The 18,736-nt window shown below is 34.3% G+C and overlaps 5 protein-coding genes across 5 annotated transcripts; 2 read left to right on the top strand and 3 right to left on the bottom strand.

The window, feature by feature from the left end:
* Positions 1-1,281: 1,281 nt before the first annotated feature.
* On the bottom strand, positions 1,282-3,445 carry LOC145942450 (uncharacterized). Its single transcript, XM_083049186.1, has 5 exons — positions 3,046-3,445; positions 2,208-2,660; positions 1,947-2,089; positions 1,741-1,867; positions 1,282-1,495 (listed from the first exon to the last, which is right to left on the bottom strand). The coding sequence occupies exons 1-5, from the start codon at positions 3,359-3,361 to the stop codon at positions 1,485-1,487; spliced, it is 1,050 nt and encodes a 349-aa protein (XP_082905312.1). The 5' UTR covers positions 3,362-3,445; the 3' UTR covers positions 1,282-1,484.
* Positions 3,446-4,990: 1,545 nt separating this feature from the next.
* Positions 4,991-10,459, top strand: LOC145942448 (uncharacterized). Its single transcript, XM_083049183.1, has 6 exons — positions 4,991-5,498; positions 6,754-7,433; positions 7,658-7,989; positions 8,142-8,928; positions 9,252-9,633; positions 9,811-10,459. Exons 2-6 carry the CDS (start codon positions 6,871-6,873, stop codon positions 9,940-9,942), a joined length of 2,196 nt encoding a protein of 731 aa, XP_082905309.1. The 5' UTR covers positions 4,991-5,498; positions 6,754-6,870; the 3' UTR covers positions 9,943-10,459.
* Positions 10,460-10,542: 83 nt separating this feature from the next.
* Positions 10,543-12,225, bottom strand: LOC145942454 (coiled-coil domain-containing protein 124). The gene is made up of 4 exons (XM_083049190.1): positions 12,084-12,225; positions 11,502-11,666; positions 11,124-11,392; positions 10,543-10,917 (listed from the first exon to the last, which is right to left on the bottom strand). The coding sequence occupies exons 2-4, from the start codon at positions 11,658-11,660 to the stop codon at positions 10,725-10,727; spliced, it is 621 nt and encodes a 206-aa protein (XP_082905316.1). The 5' UTR covers positions 11,661-11,666; positions 12,084-12,225; the 3' UTR covers positions 10,543-10,724.
* Positions 11,792-14,521, top strand: LOC145942456 (UPF0235 protein C15orf40 homolog). The gene is made up of 4 exons (XM_083049193.1): positions 11,792-12,049; positions 13,911-14,004; positions 14,169-14,296; positions 14,383-14,521. The coding sequence occupies exons 1-4, from the start codon at positions 11,936-11,938 to the stop codon at positions 14,470-14,472; spliced, it is 426 nt and encodes a 141-aa protein (XP_082905319.1). The 5' UTR covers positions 11,792-11,935; the 3' UTR covers positions 14,473-14,521.
* Positions 14,522-14,594: 73 nt separating this feature from the next.
* On the bottom strand, positions 14,595-18,055 carry Vdup1 (arrestin family protein Vdup1). The gene is made up of 6 exons (XM_083049188.1): positions 17,323-18,055; positions 17,033-17,157; positions 16,499-16,716; positions 15,644-15,790; positions 15,317-15,538; positions 14,595-15,194 (listed from the first exon to the last, which is right to left on the bottom strand). Exons 1-6 carry the CDS (start codon positions 17,433-17,435, stop codon positions 15,003-15,005), a joined length of 1,017 nt encoding a protein of 338 aa, XP_082905314.1. The 5' UTR covers positions 17,436-18,055; the 3' UTR covers positions 14,595-15,002.
* Between the last annotated feature and the right edge of the window lie 681 nt (positions 18,056-18,736).

Raw genomic sequence — 18,736 nt, 5'->3', positions numbered from 1 at the left:
TTAATTGATTTGAACATTAAAACAGCGTTAATTGATACTTGTGTCTTTTCTTTCAAGTATATCGACTCAATTTTTATTCTCGCTGTTATCTGCGAAATACGGCAAAAATCGCGCAAACGACGCATTTAACTCTCTTAAAAAGGGATCCATCCACACCACATAATTGACAGAAAGATGGGAGTAGGAGAAACAAGTTGCTATTCCCACGCTGCGCCTGCTTAGGATGCTACAAACACTTTCGCTATCTAACATTATCGGTACATTGCGAAATGTAACAGATTCATGAGAGAGATTGCATTTTTTGTTTCGAAGATTTATACTGAAATCTCAATGTATAAGCAAATATGCGAATGCAAAATGATCAAGTAACTATCGTAAACATGAATTACTTTGGCTCTTTATGGAAAGAATTAAAAAATTAAACTTTATTTAATTTAATTAATTGTATATTACTTGTTAATTACATATCATATGCTTTGTTTAAAATATGATGAGAAAATCATGTCATTCCTTTACAAAGGGATAAGGAGAAACATTATTTTTATTTTTATTTTTTTTTTCGTTCTCGTATTGTATTAATTATCTCGGGAAGGATTCTTCCGAAATTTCGGTTCTGTTCGGGGCAGATAAAAATTGATTCCGTTAATTTTACTTGGCTTTCTAAACGTAAACGTTGTAATGTCACAGTCTTTCGTCACAGTGTACCTGAATATCGCGCCTCTCCAGCACCTGTTTTCACCTTGACACCTGACAAAGTCTCTTCTCGCGCTCGCTTGGAGATTTGAGAACACATCGCTTGTCCACGCGACGCGGTCGACGCCAACGACCAGACGGCTGTCAATGCGTTATGCCGTAAACGGCATAATGCAAGACATAAGGCAATCCCGTTTGTGGTCTCACAATCAGTTCGACCATTCGTTCGCTTATATACGTTACGTTCTATTTATAGTCATAGGTCATATAAATGATGGATTTGTTCGGATATATTTTTGTTAATTCTTTATAATAATATTTTATAATAAAAAATCGATTCTCTAATTTAATGCTACTATATTTTCTTTAGAAACAGAAAGTAATCTAATCTATTCCTCTAATATTTTCTTATCAAAATCCCGATAAAGCTTTCTCGCACTGCGCCAAGAGATCGGCAACCGTAGATACGTAGTCGCTCGCCGGTATATGCTTTCCGGTATATCTTTTAAAATGATGAATTTCCGTAGACATGGTTATTAAAACAAGGTCTTTGCAAAAGAAAAATAACGTTTTTATTTCATAAGCTAATGTTGAGAAACTGATCGTTATACATTATTTCAGCAAGTAGGGGATTACTTGGAAAAATCTAGAACTACGTTTTATGGTTAATTATGCAATTTTAATTAAGCAATTTTTTATCAAGATATTGATATACGAATATAAAAATAAATTCGAACGATTATGATAATATTTCAATCACATTGCAGCTGTTTTCAATGAATCCAGCATAATTATATCGAACCTAAGAGACAGAATAGTATTACTGCGTATTACATTCGTAATACTGTAGATATAATATAAATATAGATATAATATAAATAAAAGAATAAAAGAAATATAATAAATATAGTAAATATATAAAAGATATAGTAATAATAATAATAGAGCAGTTAAAAAATCAGAAGTATCTGTTAATTGTGCAAATAAAAAAAGGATAGTGTTTAAAATTCAGATTAATTATAATGAGTTAATAAAACAAACTCTCACCCCCAACGCATTCCGGACTAGTACAAGGCAGTTTATTAATTTTAGTCGGCGTGCCGGCGTAAGTTGTGTAACAGCTTACATCGCACCTGTATCGTAAGATCGGATTGCCGCATCCGGAGCAATCAGGCTGCGCATTTAAAAAGATTGCGATTGTGTATTGTACTTTAATACGCAGGATATTTTAGATTCGATACGATACCGTCTACCTGTACTTCCTTAACGCCGCTTTGTTGGATGCAGAGCCACTGATTTTGCGCGCATCCGCCTGCAGCTCCGAATCCTACACCATACGTAATTTGTGGTACCAACGAAATCTGAGGTATTATAGGAATCGATGGAAAGCGAGATGCTGTAAAATTGAAGACGAGCCTGAATCGACGATTTTAAACTTATCGAAACGCAGCCCTATCACCTTAAATTGCATTTATAAAACTTAGAATCTATATTAATTAAAGAACTTGACTCACGACAGCAGTCTCTTGATATATCCGTTATTGAAATACCACCATTACCACCATTACCTCCAATACCACCTCCGGGCGTACCTGGTGTTCCTGGTGTTCCTGGTGTACCAGGTGTACCAGGTGTACCCGGTGTACCCGATGTACCCGGTGTACCGGACGTACCCGGCGTACCCGGCCTACCGGACGTACCGGGCAATCTACCAGGTTCACCGTTTGTAGTAGCATTGCTAAAAGTATTAATGATATTATTGATGTCGATGTTTGTTGTTATATTGGTAGTTCTCAGTCCGTCATTTGCCGGACCGCAATTTCCCGATACGCATTCCGTCTCATATTCCGTAATGATCTGATGCCTGTGCTTGGTTTTCGTGCAATGACTGCATTTTTTCTCGCAATTGTCATGTTCCGAATGATAGTCGCATTTTTTTAGACACGTTTCCAAACAATGAGTGGGATCTGCGAAATTTTTTCATATTTTTTCACTTATCGTTTACAATATATGTTTCATATACGCATGTAAAGTAATGTCATTAATTTACATAGTTGAAGAATAATTATGTCACATAAGAATAAAGTCGCGATGCTTCTTGTATCGTCCGCTGTACAACAGTCGCGTTAATGATTATTAATGAACTATGAATTAATGATCAAACATATTGCGCAATTGCATCTGTGTTACGTTTCCAAGAGATCCAGTAATTTAAATTTAATACGATCGTCTATCCGTGTCTAAATGATCGTGTAACAGATGTAGTTGCGTAATAAATTCAAACGAGGCTTCCAAGCAGACACGCGAATTCCTGTGCGTTTATCTCGATTGTTATAAAACGATTGAATCTACCATTTTCCGACAGCCCGTGGCCGTTATGATGATGCCTCTTCGGCCTCATTAAACACTTGAGATATTTCTTGTAGTCCGGATTCCGGCATTCGTCATGCACTTTCTGCTGATCCTCGTGGATGCCTTCCTGTTCGGTGACCCCGGCTTCGACGTTTCCGTGCGATTCGTGCACGCTTAGAGCAACGAGAAGATACACGACGATTAAGTGCGTCACTTCCATAGTGTCGAGATTTCTCAACAAAGTAATCGGTCGGGATGAGCGACGCAACCCTTTATACCTTAAGTCGTTTACCGGGACGGCGGGGTTAATGACCATCGAAGAGTTTGCGCTGTCAAAGTCTTAGTTAGAGGCATGTTTGCGTCGCACGCACTCTCGTAAAGATACGTCGTCGCATGTATGGCTAATATATTAACGCGTAAATTGTTATCTATCTCCTGACAACGTGTTGGAGTGCAACGTCAAATTTGCACTGCTTATCGGCGCGTTCTCCATGGAGCTTCTTCGAAACCTGCAATCGCCCCATGCACTTGTATGCAGCGGCGTAACGAAGGCAGAGGATGCAAAATGCCAACACTTTCTCATAATGATAATTAATAAGCCTCGCAACCCTTGGGCAGATATAATGTTCACGACAGATATATATCAGAGATATATCAGAGATGCACGCAATCGAATGAACATTTTAGCGATATAAAAAAAATTGTGCAACACGATATTTTATTTCGACGCAATCTTTTAACGCTTCTCTATTTTTAGCACCGTCTGTTAAAACGTCTTGAGTTTACTATTTACAGCTTTCTTTTTTTTTTTAATGTACTTCGAGTGCTATCTCGTATACTCGTTTGTTCCGCAAACACATTTATTCAAAAACGTATCATTATCGCATCCTGCGTATGCATACTACCGCGCGAATTTTTTCTTATGCACGCTGGGAGAAATTACATTGGCTAGTTGAATATGAACAAGTCTCGTTGTTCGCGATAAAATTTTATTTTATGAACAAAGCTAAATATCTTGAAAATATAGCATCAGTCGGGATACTTAAAATGTCGAATTTAATATTTTGAATTCAGATAATCGATTTTCTCTTATTATACAACACCGAATGATATAAAATATACTACATGCAATAGGTCAGCGACACTCGCTCTTATCGTAATCTTCTGGGGTATAGATCAGGAAATATGTTATCATTTCCTTTATTTGCACTATTCATTGATAACACAATTACTCGCGAATAAATAAAACAGTTTTTAAAATTATTTAATAATTTTTCTATTATATTTATAGTTAAAAATTGCTTTATTAATTTGATCTTTTTCTGGATAGTATCTGTTTTTTCGTCCTAGTATTTGGTACTGTTATCTACTGGTGCCTCCCTGCCTCCCTCCTCCCTTCTCTTCCCGAGACAGTCATCGCGATTCGCTTTAATAGGTCAGATAATTATAAAATCTTTCACGCTCGTGTCCACGTACGTTCGCGATTTATAAAGTCTCTTCCGGTCATGGTGATTTCCATTCAAGGGAGAGTATACAGCTACTTATATAGAGCCGTTAATGAAAGAGATCACATCAAAGGGTGGCATTAAAAAAAAAAAAAAATACGAATTAGCTCATTGGATCTCTAGTATTCGAGTCTTTAATTATCTTAATTATCTTGTAGATCTTTTTCTTTATTGTCGAATAATATTATTAGATGACATCGCGCAGATGTACATAGTGTCGTTTATAACTTTCGCTTTTGCAAAGAGTTAATTATACATTGCTTATACAACGAACACGTGTATATTTTGCAGAGAAATTTCGTTTATAATGTATGATGATTACAAGCAAACCAGAAGCAGGTATAAAGCCGATGCGGACTTTCTAAACGCCCTGTATACAAACGATTTCCTGATGGTAGGGGTACCAGCGATCTCGCTCTTTCTTTCTCTCTTCTTTTCTCTTTCTCTCTCTTTCTCGCTAGGTCCATCAGTGTGTGCCCGAGAGACATACAATGGCCGCCGTGAGCCAACGTGCTGTGCGCTTCAAGTATTAATCGTCCTCAATTTTCCCGTCTTAATTTGCCGGCCGAGAGACGCCCACGAAAAAAAAATGCACCACGCCTCGCCGCGGTGGTACCATTCGGCCCGAGTCCGTTCGACAGCGTGCTCCGATATACGACGCCCGCGTCGTCCTGACGTTTCATCAACGCGTACGCCGTTGACGCTCCTCGACGAAAACACAGTGACCGTCGACACGCGACCGATTGCATACGGGTGCATTACGTCGTTGGAACGCGGTTGCTAAAACCTTCAGCGACAATCGAGGCGAACGTTGCATCGATATTGTGCTACGTTGGTATTCATAGTGCGCGTCCTGAAATTATCGAGGTGCTTTATTCGTTAGACCAGTGCATTCATGTCCCCTGGTGTTATTATGTATCCTACGTATATGTCGCTCTCTTGAGGAAGGTAATTAGTATTTCTGCAGTATTCTTTAGTGCAGTGCGTTGGATTTTAAAATCGAGAGACGGTAATACCTATCGTGTCGAGTAATATAACCGTGAAAGAATTGTCATGTGTATTTTTTCTGATGGCATTTTCGAAAAATAATTATTGTATAGTATTGGTATCTTTTAAATAAATTTGATTCAATTAAATTCTTTTAAATAAAATTGCCACATCAAGATCTAAGAAGATCGGAGCATGTATTAAATATTAAAAATCCCGAAGATGTGACAGTGAAAAATTCTGTACACATGAACGTTCATTCAGCTCCCTCCTACGTAAATAATTCGACCAATCTAGCTGGATTAACACGATTTAAACTGATGATATTCTCGTTACACTTTATTCGCTGTTATGTCTATAAAGCTATAAAAAAGTAACATCGTCGATGAACACATCTAGTAGCATATTTCTATGAAAAAAAGTGAAATCATTGCATTACGCATGCACATTATACGATCTAACGTTATGCTTTTCCTGGTATGGTTAAATGAAAGATTGTTCCGACAGATAAGTTATATCTACGTCGCTGTGAAAGACATACAATCAATTATTTGGTTGAATTCTCGCAAGAGAATTCTAAATTTTTACCTATGAATTCTATATTCAAAATTCTATTGAAGCAAAAATATATATTCTTCCTTAAAAATGCGGTAAATTTGCGTCAATTTTGAATAAATATCGCGTCTGGAAAAAATATTTCTTTCAAAGTCGTTTCGAATTTATTCGACCGTGGAAACAACACTTTCGTTTTTCGAGGGGAAATCTAATTGCTCGACTGCGTAGAACGTATGAAAAGCGTTGCAAGTCGAGAAAGTCGATATTTGCGCAATAAACATCCGTCAGTCTATAACTATAACATTAGCGATTCGAAGGAAATCGATCGCGCGAGTGGCATTTAAAACTAACAGTAACTTCATTTATGAATAATTAATATATTTATTATTAATATTAATTAACTACTAAGACTTTAATATTAATTAACTCGTAACTATCACAAATATAAAGTGTTCAATATAAAGCTCTCTAGAATTGCACAAATTATGGAATAAAAATTATGTATTCTTAAACAATTACAAGGAAAATATAAATCTCTTTTTCTGTTATTAAAATAATCTTTAACTGTTATTAAAATTAATAAAATCGAGATTTATATATACTTATATACACGCATAAAATAGATATCACTAATATTACATACTAATATTCCATTTTATAGATAACGAATTAGAAAAAAAATATATATGCCAGTGCTATGGCATATATTTCGCATTCGACGTTCGAGAATCGGCTATTCTGATGTATTTATAATTTGGCTGCCCCGAAGAAGAGACAAATGGCAACGAAAGTAGAGGAGACACCCTCGTCTCCAACGAGATTTCCCTGGTACAGCAAGATCTTTGAGTGTTGGAGGAATCGGAGTCGAGTTAGTCCCGGAAAAATCGAGCTGCCCGATTGCGATTTCTTTATCGTGGCACCGCGACGTACGCTGCGCGTTCTCAGGCCGGCCCTGAAGAGCGGCTGGTATTACGAGAGCACGGCGAACGACCGGCCGGAATCGGTCAACGATAATTTCTTCGCCCGATGGACCAGGAGGCCGCATCCGTCCGGAAACTGCAGATGCTCCTTCCGTCAGTCCACCGGCGCGTTGAGCACGACCGAGGAGCGAATCATATCCGCGGAACTTAATCGCATCCGAACGAGTCTCTGCGAGGGCGAGAAGAACGCGCGCGACATCGAGGAACTGGAGCAAAAAGTTTCGGTAAATTTACAAAAATTGCGGGACAACGCGGCCGCTGATCACATAAATGAGGCGAACGAGACGATGCCTTCGATACTAACGGATCGCCAGTCGTTCGAACAAAATGCGAAGCAACAAATCGTTAAAGATTTAGAAAGGTAAGTTTATCGATCCAATATAGGAAACAATGTGTGAACAGAATTCACAGTTAATATTATAGAAATATATTGTCTTGTGTTAAATGTAGTATACTGAAAATTCATTGATCTATCTCTTTTTCATTTCTATTCATATATTCTTTCTTATATATTATTAAAATATTATATATATAAATGTATATAATTAAAAATTTACATGTTATAAAAACTAATATAAATTGTAGGTATATCAATACGCTTCTCGAAGAAGTACTCGACGACACTGTTAAGCATGTAACTGGCGTAGAAAAAAATGGTGTTCAACATTCTTGGGAACAAACAAAAAATAATTTGAAATCGAAGTCTGATAAATCCAAAGATGAAATTTCGATAAAGAGAGACAATATTAATTCCCGTCTTTCAATAGATACGACAGAAGAGCAGTGGAGCGCAGAAAATGAATGTAAAAAACAATTCGCCAGAGTTTCGGTAGGCGAGGGTTATGTGAATCCTGCTTTTGTCGGTTCGACAGATGAATTAGCTTCTTTAGACTTCAATCATTCTGCAAGAAAACGCGGTAAGCAACAGATTTACGAAATAAAATTATTACAATAATAAGATTATTATTATAGATTATTATTATTATAGTAGATATTATATTGTTTATAGACTTCGTTTGTATTTGTACAAATTTCTTTTTATTTATATATACTGTTTTTCATGGAATAGCCGACCTATATTTTGGAATACCAGGAAATACCGAGAGCATCGCTCCGGAAAAATTAGACTGCGTGGATTCCGGAATAAACAGCGTGGAAACGATCGAATTTCAATTACTTGATCAAGAACCCAGCTTCGAGCAATCCCTATTACAAATCATTGATGAAAAATTGGGAAGAGGTTCTCTGATGAATAACTCGGAGGAAGATAGTCCTGAGAAAAATTTGCAAAAAACGATTTCCGAGATCGATTCTCAGGAGACTATACAAGCCAATCTTGAAATATTACCAACTGATCTCGACAAAGTGGAGTATCGGGAGGATGCTATCAACGCAGAAACTAATTTCGAGAAACTACGCTTGGAATTTCAAAGTAACGGCATCCCTGTGAACGATGGAACTCGATCAAAACTCGATTCGAAATTAACGGAAACCGCTCCTATCGAGCTCAAGGATTATAGGAAAGAATGGACGGAGTTTGATAGTATTTCTTCGCAAGAAAATACTCGTCAAAGTCTTCGCAATTCAATAACATTTCGAAGGAACAGAAAACCGACTATAGTTTTTTTACACGGCTTCGGTTCCTCGGCAGAAGTCTTTGAACATCAACTCCAGTATTTCTCTTCTCTTGGTTATCCTTGCATCGCCCCCGATATGCTCGGACACGGTATGAGTTCAGCGCCCGGTTGGTCTAGAGATTATCACTTTGGCAAATTACTCAAGGACTTAGACGCTGTTCTACATCATTACGCTTTCAAGCCCGGAGAGAAGTGCATTTTAGTGGCACATAATTATGGGTAAGTCGCTATTATTTAGAAACTATGCCATGCAAGCTGTTTCTTTTTATTTTTGAATAATTGATTTTAAATTTAAAATCAGGTATGAAAAAGCCTAATAAGAGCTAGACGCAACTTATTTTTAAATTCTTCATTAATTATTTTGTGAAGAATTATTAAATTCGTAGTGACACAATTCATAAAATAATTATTAAGTATATTAGCATATCTAATTTTATATTTATATCAGAGTTTCTTTTTAATTTATTATCATTTAAAATGATTGTTTTAAGATGTTTTGTTATTAAATGAATATCTGTGTATATGTTACAAATTTATTTCAGATGTAGCTTCGCTACGGCATTAGCTTGTAAATATGACAGTAATATTCACCAGCTCGTGCTAATATCGGGCGGTGGGCCGACTCCTCTGGCCCCGCCGAGCACGGAATGCGCGGGACATTGCTGTCTCAGGGCGATTCTCGCACCACTTTTAATGTGCGGTCTTCACCGAGATATTCTATATTCCGCGCGAGGTCGTCAACATCCTTATTGCGGTCACGAATCGACGGAACAGTGGCCTTCCCACATGAAATACGTATTGGACGGTATGATCTGGCCGCAAGGAGACTACGCTTTTCACAGGAAGATATGTACACCGACGCTTTTGGTGCACGGATTAAGGGACAATAAAGTTTCGCTAGTGCAGGAGTGTCAAATGGAAAGAGTGAGTTTATATTACGATTAATTATTATTATCCGCGCGATTAAAACATATATAGACAATAGAGATATTTTTTATTTAAATTACATAAAAATTTTTTATGTATCGATCATTTGTTTTGTTGTTAGAATAATATTAAGTTAATAATAGTCTTAAATTAATTTTTTTTCGAATTTTTCAGACAATGGTAAAAGCTTTCCTCGAAGCTATTCCAATGGCTGGTCATAGTCCGATGACCGAATGCCCTCAGCAGTTGAATCATATGATACATTGTTTCATAGATTTGTGGAAAAACAAAAAATGGCAGCAATGATGTTATATAATAATTTCAATCTAGAAATAATCATCTAAAAATCTGTATGATATTGAAATTGCATCGATTGAGTCGATCAACAGACTGTCAAATAATTAAATATAATATCAAACTTGTATGTATATTTTAAGTGGAGGGAATTAAGCAATATTATGAACAAAAGTGAATATTATTAACAATGTTATGATTAAAAAAAGATTCAATTTCATCGAACGATAAGATAAATCGATACACAATTCGAGTGGCTTCGTAAATGTGCCAAAATTTGTGTAAATAAAATAAATACGAAATGTCTCATTCGTCTCGATCACTTAAAATAACTTTTATACATATCTGAAAATTTTATTTTTTTAATAATCAATATGTATTACCAACATATTTGACTCCCATTTTAAATTTGAATTTTTAATGTACCTGAGAAAAAAAACTGTTTTCGCTGTCATAAACAAAATGTATACGAAATTTTATTTAAACTAAATAATTTTTAAAACCTGTTTCATTGTTGTGTTAGATAAAAAAAAAGTTATTCAAAGTGATCTAACAAATATTGTAAAAAACAGAGGCTATGGAATAGCATATAAACCAAAGATCATTTATATATATCGTTATTTCATAGATAATATTTTTTAATATAAGTTATTCGTTTTTACAAATAAAATTGTATACAGCTGATTATATTGTTGCAGTAATTATTATTTATAACCAAAATTTAACATTTAGATTAAATAATTAATCAGTCAGTGATGTGCGCAAATACCGAGCGCGTTTAATATCATTATCAGTTATTCAATAAACTTCTGATTAAGCGGATTCTCAGTAGATTTTGTCCACTCTTTTCTAAGTATCTGTTTTAACTGACTCAATCTCAAGGTAGGATTTTGTTCTTTAATAATCGGCATCATTTTTTCCTCAAAGCTCGTATATGCGGCTTTCATTCGTTTCTCCGGATGTCGATCAATTTCAGGATCCTTTGTACTGAAAATAAAATCATGAAAATTGAAGTAAAAGAAATTAAATATTAATAAACGCTATTGCATATCGATTTTTCGATTAAAGCCTTCAATCTACAGTTATCATTGCAATTATGTATATAGCAGAAAATTTTAATAGAGCATTCGATATTTCATTAATTATATTCTCATCTTCTAATATTCTATTCGTCTAATCTTGAAAATAATTACCTTAAGATAGATATAGCTTCATCTATACCGTGAGCAGTTTCACCTTCCAAAGTTATTCTATTTAAATTTTCTTCAATTGGTTTCTCCTCTTCTTTCTTCTTCATAGCCACTTGATTTCGTTTTTCAGTAACAGAAACAATTTCAGCTCTAGTAACTTTAGACGCTGGCTGCTTGCTACCGACTTTTATATTTGCCATTTCTTTTTCAAGCAGAGCTTTAGCTTCCGCCTTTTTTTCTAATTGCTGTTGACGTTTCTTTTCCAGTTCTTCCTGCATATATAATAAAATATATAATATATATATATTTTCTTATTCTCTCTTATTTCTTTTGATCTAAAATAAATTATTAATATTTCTTTATAACAACTCTAAGACGTACTTGTTTTTGTTTTTTTTTCAACAACTGTTTATCATTATCTTCCCAGGCCTTATCTTCAGCTTCCATCGCTTTTTTTATAGTTTCGGCTTCTTTAGCTGCCGCTTTTCTAGCTCGGGCGGCAATCGCCTTACTATTCTCACCCACGAATTTCTTCGGCATATTGATCTGTGATATGCAAATCTTACTTGTGATTCTTATATGATATGTATTATTTCCGTATATTTTTGAAAATAGCGGGCGGATGTTACTATATATTTGAGTTGGTAATATTCGCAGCACATGCGCGGAATCACTGTGAAAGCTGTTAAGATTCAGGTTAAGGGACACCGAAATAATTTACGTTTCAAAATCATAAACGGTGTACAAAAACTCGTATATGTGCGTAGTGTACTCCACTTCATCGATAAACAATAAATGTGACACAGAGAAAATTCATGGTTACGCGACTGAATAAAAGCGGCTGTGGAATTTATTTAACTATCACGCGAGAAATGTCGAAACAGCGATCTGCGAAAAATGAGAAGATGCGGAAGGAGGTGACCACCGATGTGAGTGATTTATTTATTTTAACATTGCGCTTACCGATTCCTTGCTTGCAGGATATACGATCACCTATTGCGAAAATAATGTGACATTTTCTATTAGACACTTTATCATCTCTGGCACTTCAGTATCTGTATAAAAGTGACTAGACTCACTTCTACCAACCACATAGTTACAACTCACTATTACAGTATAGTTTGAGAATTTTACGGATGTAATTGGACAAAGTACTGGACGCGTAAAATGTCTCTTAGCGACGTGATGATCAATCGTTTCTTGATATATATTTTTAAGGTTGTCCCTTTGTATTCTAGATTGAGTAACGTTTTGATAACATATTATTGAGAACAATCCCTTTCTAGAAAAGGTATGTTACTGACATTGTTGTCGCTTTTCGCGATGCTGATTGGCTGTTTCGATTCGCGTTGTGCGTTATTTTCATAGCATCGAGCAGTTGTCATCGCGAGGGTTAGCAGTTTGACGGTTTGTCCAAAATAAAATAAAATAAAATAATATATATATATTATGTTTCAAATAATATGTTATAATACTTTAAACTCGATTAATATTTTTGACAGTTATCAGCTGATAACTATCAAAAAATATTAATCGCGGATAAAGTATTATTATAACATATTATATTGCTTACAAAATATTATTATTTTAATTATAATAATATGTTGTAAATAATATAATATGTTATAATATATACTTATAATATATACTATAATTTATATAATATATACTTTGCCCGCGATTAATATTTTTTGACAGAAATCAGCTGATAACTGTCAAAAATATTAATCAAATTTAAAGTATATTAAAACATATTATTTAAAATATATTATTATTTTATTTAATTTTATTTTGGACAAACTGTCAAACTGCTAACCCTCGCAATGACAGCCTCTCGATGCTATAAACTATAAATATAACGCACAACGCAAATCGAGACAGTTAATCAACATCGCGAAAAAAAGGCAACAATACTTGCGAGAATCGACTTAACAAGCATTTTTTTAGAAAGGGGACTAGTGCGTGCTATTCCTCGATTTTATGTTAAAAAGAATAATACAGAAATCAGCTGATAACTGTCAAAAAATATTAATGAAGTTTAAAGTACTACAACATTTTATTTAAAACATATTTATTTTTTAATTTTTATTGCATACTATTATTTTAAAATTTAATTAACAAATTAACGTTTTAATCAGCTGATTTCTGTCAAAAAATATTAATAAAGCGTTAATTTGCTAATTAAATTTTAAAATAATAATAGATTATAAAATTTAAAATAGTGATATGTTGTAAATAATATGTTATAATGCCTTATTTGCGATTAATATTTTTTGACAGAAATCAGCTGATAACTGTCAAAAATATTAATCGAGTTTAAGGAATTATAACATATTATTTAAAATATATTATTATTTTAATTTTTATAATATATTATAATTAATGCTTTAATGAACTGATTTCTGTCGAAAAATATTAATCAAGTTTAAACAAACTTTATATAAAAATATCATTCTTTTTTATATAAAATCGAGGAATGGCGCGCTTGTATTGTTCTAGTTTGAAATAAAAATTCTGATATCAAAATGTTTAGGTAACATTTTTTTACAGAAAGAATTTTTGAGCGAGAAGCCTAGATATTTGATCTTCTATCAATTTGCTAAAATTTGAAGCTTTGCATGCAAGCCAAGATAATGCTAGGGAATAATATGTAACTTACACGTAGACCAATCAATTTTTCGTTTTTCTAAAAATAATATAGGTATAACGAAAAGTTGATTTCGGTAACCGTATTATTGTTATATGCTAAGATTTTTTGTCTTCATTTGTTAATACATCATTGATTTACAGAATCAATCTACGGGACCTGTGGTTTTAAATAAAGATGGAAATGTAGTAATAAAAATTCAAGCTAAACCCGGAGCAAAATGTAACAATGTAACTGGTAATAAAAAATATCATTCAGCAAATGTTAAATGTTTGTTGAATTTTTTATTATAAAAAGGATTATTTATTTTTTTCTGAGAAAATAAGTTTTTTTATAATAAAACAATAAATTTTCTTAGATAAAATTATAATGATTGTAAAGATGTAAACAAATATTTATAGATATTTCCGACGAAGCAGTAGGCATTGCGATCTCAGCCCCACCAATGGAAGGCGAAGCAAATGCCGAACTTGTTAAATATTTAGCTTCGATGTTTGAACTAAGAAAATCCGATGTATCTTTGGACCGTGTAAGTATTTAATCCAGTAGTTTCAAGGTGATTTTATTATATCTGCATGTCGAAATTATGAACCTTTATTTTCTTTTTTTGTGCAGGGATCTCGAAGTCGGCAAAAAGTAGTTATAGTATCGGGAATTACAATAGATCAAGTTCTGGCGAAATTAAAAAAAGAAATGGGCAATTAAAAAATTTTCCTTTACTTCATAAAAAAGCTTTTTTTAACATTAAACGATTTTCCCTAATTAATATATGTATCCTTATAAATATACATTTTTAATGTCTTATTTTTAATTTTGTTATTTATTTTCTGCGTATATCTGTGTTTGAAATGTCAGTAATTTTGTGCAATATTATACAATTTATACATCTCTGCTCCTCTTCATGAAAATAATTGATAGAGTTATTGCGTATTGTCAATATTCAATAAAATTTAATTATATTAAAGCTTCTAGCGGGGCTATATATAGGTATATATTTGCAACAAACTCAATATTTCCAAAAATCATCATCAATTCTTTAAAATTTTACACAAGCGTTGCTGTGACTAGCAATACGAGAATCGGTGAAGATTTTTGCAAGAGTATTTATAAGCGCATATAAGGTACTATTAAGGTACCTTTAATTAAGATACTATTTGTTCATATAATAACCATATATATATATATATATATATATATATATATATATATATTTATAATGATTAATACATCAACTTTCATTCTTGTATCTCGAAAGCTTTGTCGTCGAGCCAAGGCCGGAAAATGGGTAGCGTCGATGGATAATGGGCGCCCCGTTTGGATGGCGCCGTACCAGCTGGTGCACCTTCCGGCCTCAACGGATACGTAGCCAATACGATCGGTATTTGTAATTTGATCTCTTTGTCCAAACTCTTGGGACTTATGACAAACTGCGAGAAACATTTATTACATGAAATTTCGCGGGCTCGCGGAAGTGCTTCCATTTCTGACGATGAATTTTATTTATTACGTCTAGAGATAAAAATAGATATATATTTTTTCCAACACTCACGTAAACGTGATAAAGAACATTGATCAAGTGACATCCTCGCAGATTTGTCGGCGGCAAAGGAGGAACGTACATTTGTTCGTTCAACCATTCTTCGCCTTCGCCCGGTCGAATTTTCCCCCTTGAAACGTTCGCCAGCTCCCTGGTCTCGCTAGCGAGCACTTTACCCCGACACAAGTATTGTATCGTTTCGGTGAGCGACGCCTTGGTCGATTTCATCGTCACCTAATATAATTCGAGTTTTCAAAAAGACCTTTTGTGCTTTCTCTAATATATTGTCTCAAAATTGTTAAAACTATATTCGTTAGTTGCGTTAACTATAGCGCATACCTTGCTGCGATTGCTGACAGTCGCAGAAATACCGATTGTTTCCCCAGGTACATATCCACCCCGATCCAGACTAACTCTGCAAAATACAGGACCGCCCGATACGCAAGAGACACCCACACGCTGTTCGACCTCTTGTCTCGCAGGTTGCTGTTCGTTACGATAATATTTTATTTATATGCCGATTTTTTTCGAATAAACCAAACTCGTACAAGTTCACTTGACATCAGAAACAATATCTCAAAAAGCAGAATGCATCTCTAAATTATTGAACACTATAACGTCTGCTAAACGATACGCCAGTATTTACGATTAAACAATGCCTGCCACTGAATGTTGCCTACGCAAAAAATTTCTTGCGCAATTTTCTAGAAATGCAAATGCATATTGCTATCGGAAAATATGGGTATAGTGATTTCATCATGATTTCTACGCAACTATTATTACGTTACAACACAAATCATATGCAAACAGAACATAGAATGCTTCGTATTTTAATTCTTTACATGTGTCTTGAATTAAATGTATTATTTCGAATATATTCTCTTTAAATTCTTTGCCGCGCCTCAGGTTATTTGCAACGCTTTCCTCACGGGTTGATGACCAGTATTTGGAACTCGGTTATGGTAATGCAAATTCGGTATTTCATTTAATCGCGTGCGTGAAACACTTTCTTTGGTCTTAATCGATTTCGTAAAGCTTAGGTGTTTATAATAATTTTTCAAATCTGCTTTCTATCAATTAAGGAATGAAAATTTTATCTAACGAGGAGATAATTGAGATATAAAGATTGAACTTCAAGATTTGAATAAATTAAATCTGCAAATAATAATTCGTTCATTATATCATAACGCTCACCGCTAATATCGGAGGCTCCAGATTTAAATCGATCGGATTCATAACGATGAAGACCTGTTGATTTTTATGCGTGAGTCCACCTGGCTCGCGAAGAGCCGCTTTACAATAATATTGCACCCATCCGTGCTTTCCGAGGAAAGTAGAAGGTAGACCCAACGGTAAACCCAATTTAAAGGGAAAGCTGTGTATTCCCGGTGATAGCAATGACGGCCCTTCGCCTGTGCGAAATCGCGTTCACCATCAAAAAAAAATGTAAAGATATTAAATCTTTATAATTATAAATTAAAGATAATATATATTTTTAATTATATAATTGTAAATTATTTTTAAGATATTTTTGTTAAGCTATTATTATCGAGATACGATGTATAAATATATAATTCATTGCATATAATTTATAAAGACAGAGAAATGTAAAAAAAAAAAAAATGTAAATTTTACTTTAAAGCGTAAAATTATAGTAGTTTAAATGTTACATTAGTTACATGATCATTGAATTATGTTCATTGAAATATGCGATATAAAATAATTCACCTGGTTCGCCCAGCAGCCGCATGCGAAAATCAATGTAATTCTCTTTATCGTAAACTCTCTCAGCACGTTGACTGCGTACCCGAACTACACCTTCTCCCACAACATGGAAATGTAATCCCGAAACACTACGGTAATGTATCCCACATTAATTTGCATTACGAGCTCGATACGATTCGATTTAACGTGATAAGAAAAAATTTCTAACGCATACTTTTTCTCTCCACGCATAAAAATAATTGTTTCAAACATTAATTCAAATCTTTCTATAATCTTTTTTAAACATTACTTACTAAGCCTCATCGTCCAGCTCTATGAGAACACGGCCGGACAAGAAGTGTCCAGGAAAATACAGTAAATTCGTATTATCAAAAAGTATTAAGAACTTGCTGAGCTTTCTCGTCATCCTGGCGCCGAGGAGAACACTTTTTCAGCTATATTTACAGAGACTGACGGTTCGTGCAGGCGTTTACGTCACCGCGGCTTCACGCTCACTGAATGCACATCAAGGTACGCGCAAGGAACAACCTTTTTTCCAGTCGCTATCTCATGATGCGAGGTGAGAATCACTGGCTTGCATCGCATCAGCACGTTCGTAGTATGTGGCATGCGTCTCTCCTCTCTTTTTCTCTCTTTATTTCTTTCTCTCTCTCTCTCTCTTGCTCTCTTTCACAATCTCATTTCCTACTTGCTAGCGAATTGTGGTACCAGTTATGCCACGATGCACCTCATCATCACATTTTTGTTCATTCGAAGATAGCGGCACATTCCGCACGCGTAATACGCGTTCTCCACACTTTTCACGATCGATAGACGATCGAACGACGATTGATGAGCACCAATTCGCCTCGACACGAGCCTCGCTATCGCCCACCACGAACCTTATTCCTGTCACCTCTTCTCGCAACAGTCCGCTCCTTCTTGCCCATTCTTGGAGAGACGCACTCACTTTCGATCCCTACCTCTCGCCTGGTGGCTTCTCTTCCACCTCTAGTCTTTTTCCGACTAATATCTCTCTTTGTGGTCTCACACCTGCCTGATACTTTATTCGATATTGTATTCTAATTAATATAGTTGCTGTTTTGACATTCTATGTTATTTGAATTGCGTTATGCGTTGCATTTTGTTCTCGTTATTGAATTAGCGACTAATTGTAAGATTTAACGATAAAAACGAAGGAATAAAAAATGAAGAAGATATTTAAACGATGAGGCTCAGGAAATAAAAGCTGCGATAATGGAAAAATGATTCTTTGAGATTTATTTCTTTGTCTCTGTAATGAATTTCGTACACAGATATATTTATATACATAAATCCAAAATATATGAAATATATCTATATCGTTGAATAAGATGTTTGTTTGAAAAGAATATCAAAATAATTATATTTATTTATTTATCTTTTTCATAATTATATATTATAATATGTATACATATGTATACATATACAAATGAATAAAAAGGAAATTGAAAATAAAAATTACGTCAAGAGTACAAAATTCTTTTTGTATCTCTATTTTTAAAATCAATTGTAATTTTATCTTTTTTACTTTTTTTCTTTATATTATAGTTTTATCTATATCTACGATTATGGCAGATATTTTATTAGATACCCACGTATAAAGAAAAAAAAATATAAATAATAAAAATTCATCTGCGAAATATTTGTATGTGATTATTTCATTTATTGCGATTTCTACGAGCACGT

This window comes from Prenolepis imparis, unplaced genomic scaffold (genome assembly GCF_030444845.1).
Source record: "Prenolepis imparis isolate NDT839.2.m4 unplaced genomic scaffold, iyPreImpa1.0 SCAF_11, whole genome shotgun sequence".
Taxonomy (NCBI): domain Eukaryota; kingdom Metazoa; phylum Arthropoda; class Insecta; order Hymenoptera; family Formicidae; genus Prenolepis; species Prenolepis imparis.
Note: the sequence above shows the minus strand (reverse complement) of the source record. Positions and strands in the feature narration are given on the sequence as shown.

Bases quoted from the DNA above. Each gene is read 5' to 3' on its own strand.
- LOC145942456 (XM_083049193.1), top strand. From the start codon at position 11,936: ATGGTTACGCGACTGAATAAAAGCGGCTGTGGAATTTATTTAACTATC. The intron at 12,050-13,910 runs GTGAGTGATTTA...ATTGATTTACAG, and splicing joins GGAAGGAGGTGACCACCGAT to AATCAATCTACGGGACCTGT. The intron at 14,005-14,168 runs GTAATAAAAAAT...AAATATTTATAG, and splicing joins AAAATGTAACAATGTAACTG to ATATTTCCGACGAAGCAGTA.
- LOC145942448 (XM_083049183.1), top strand. From the start codon at position 6,871: ATGGCAACGAAAGTAGAGGAGACACCCTCGTCTCCAACGAGATTTCCC. The intron at 7,434-7,657 runs GTAAGTTTATCG...TATAAATTGTAG, and splicing joins ATCGTTAAAGATTTAGAAAG to GTATATCAATACGCTTCTCG. The intron at 7,990-8,141 runs GTAAGCAACAGA...TTCATGGAATAG, and splicing joins TCATTCTGCAAGAAAACGCG to CCGACCTATATTTTGGAATA.
- LOC145942450 (XM_083049186.1), bottom strand. From the start codon at position 3,361: ATGGTCATTAACCCCGCCGTCCCGGTAAACGACTTAAGGTATAAAGGG. The intron at 2,661-3,045 runs GTAGATTCAATC...AAAATTTCGCAG, and splicing joins CCACGGGCTGTCGGAAAATG to ATCCCACTCATTGTTTGGAA. The intron at 2,090-2,207 runs GTGAGTCAAGTT...TCAATTTTACAG, and splicing joins TATATCAAGAGACTGCTGTC to CATCTCGCTTTCCATCGATT.
- Vdup1 (XM_083049188.1), bottom strand. From the start codon at position 17,435: ATGACGAGAAAGCTCAGCAAGTTCTTAATACTTTTTGATAATACGAAT. The intron at 16,717-17,032 runs GTGAATTATTTT...GATTTCGCACAG, and splicing joins GCGGCTGCTGGGCGAACCAG to GCGAAGGGCCGTCATTGCTA. The intron at 15,195-15,316 runs GTGAGTGTTGGA...TGTTTCTCGCAG, and splicing joins ATGTTCTTTATCACGTTTAC to TTTGTCATAAGTCCCAAGAG.
- LOC145942454 (XM_083049190.1), bottom strand. From the start codon at position 11,660: ATGCCGAAGAAATTCGTGGGTGAGAATAGTAAGGCGATTGCCGCCCGA. The intron at 11,393-11,501 runs GTACGTCTTAGA...TTATATATGCAG, and splicing joins TGAAAAAAAAACAAAAACAA to GAAGAACTGGAAAAGAAACG. The intron at 10,918-11,123 runs GTAATTATTTTC...TTTTATTTTCAG, and splicing joins GAAGCTATATCTATCTTAAG to TACAAAGGATCCTGAAATTG.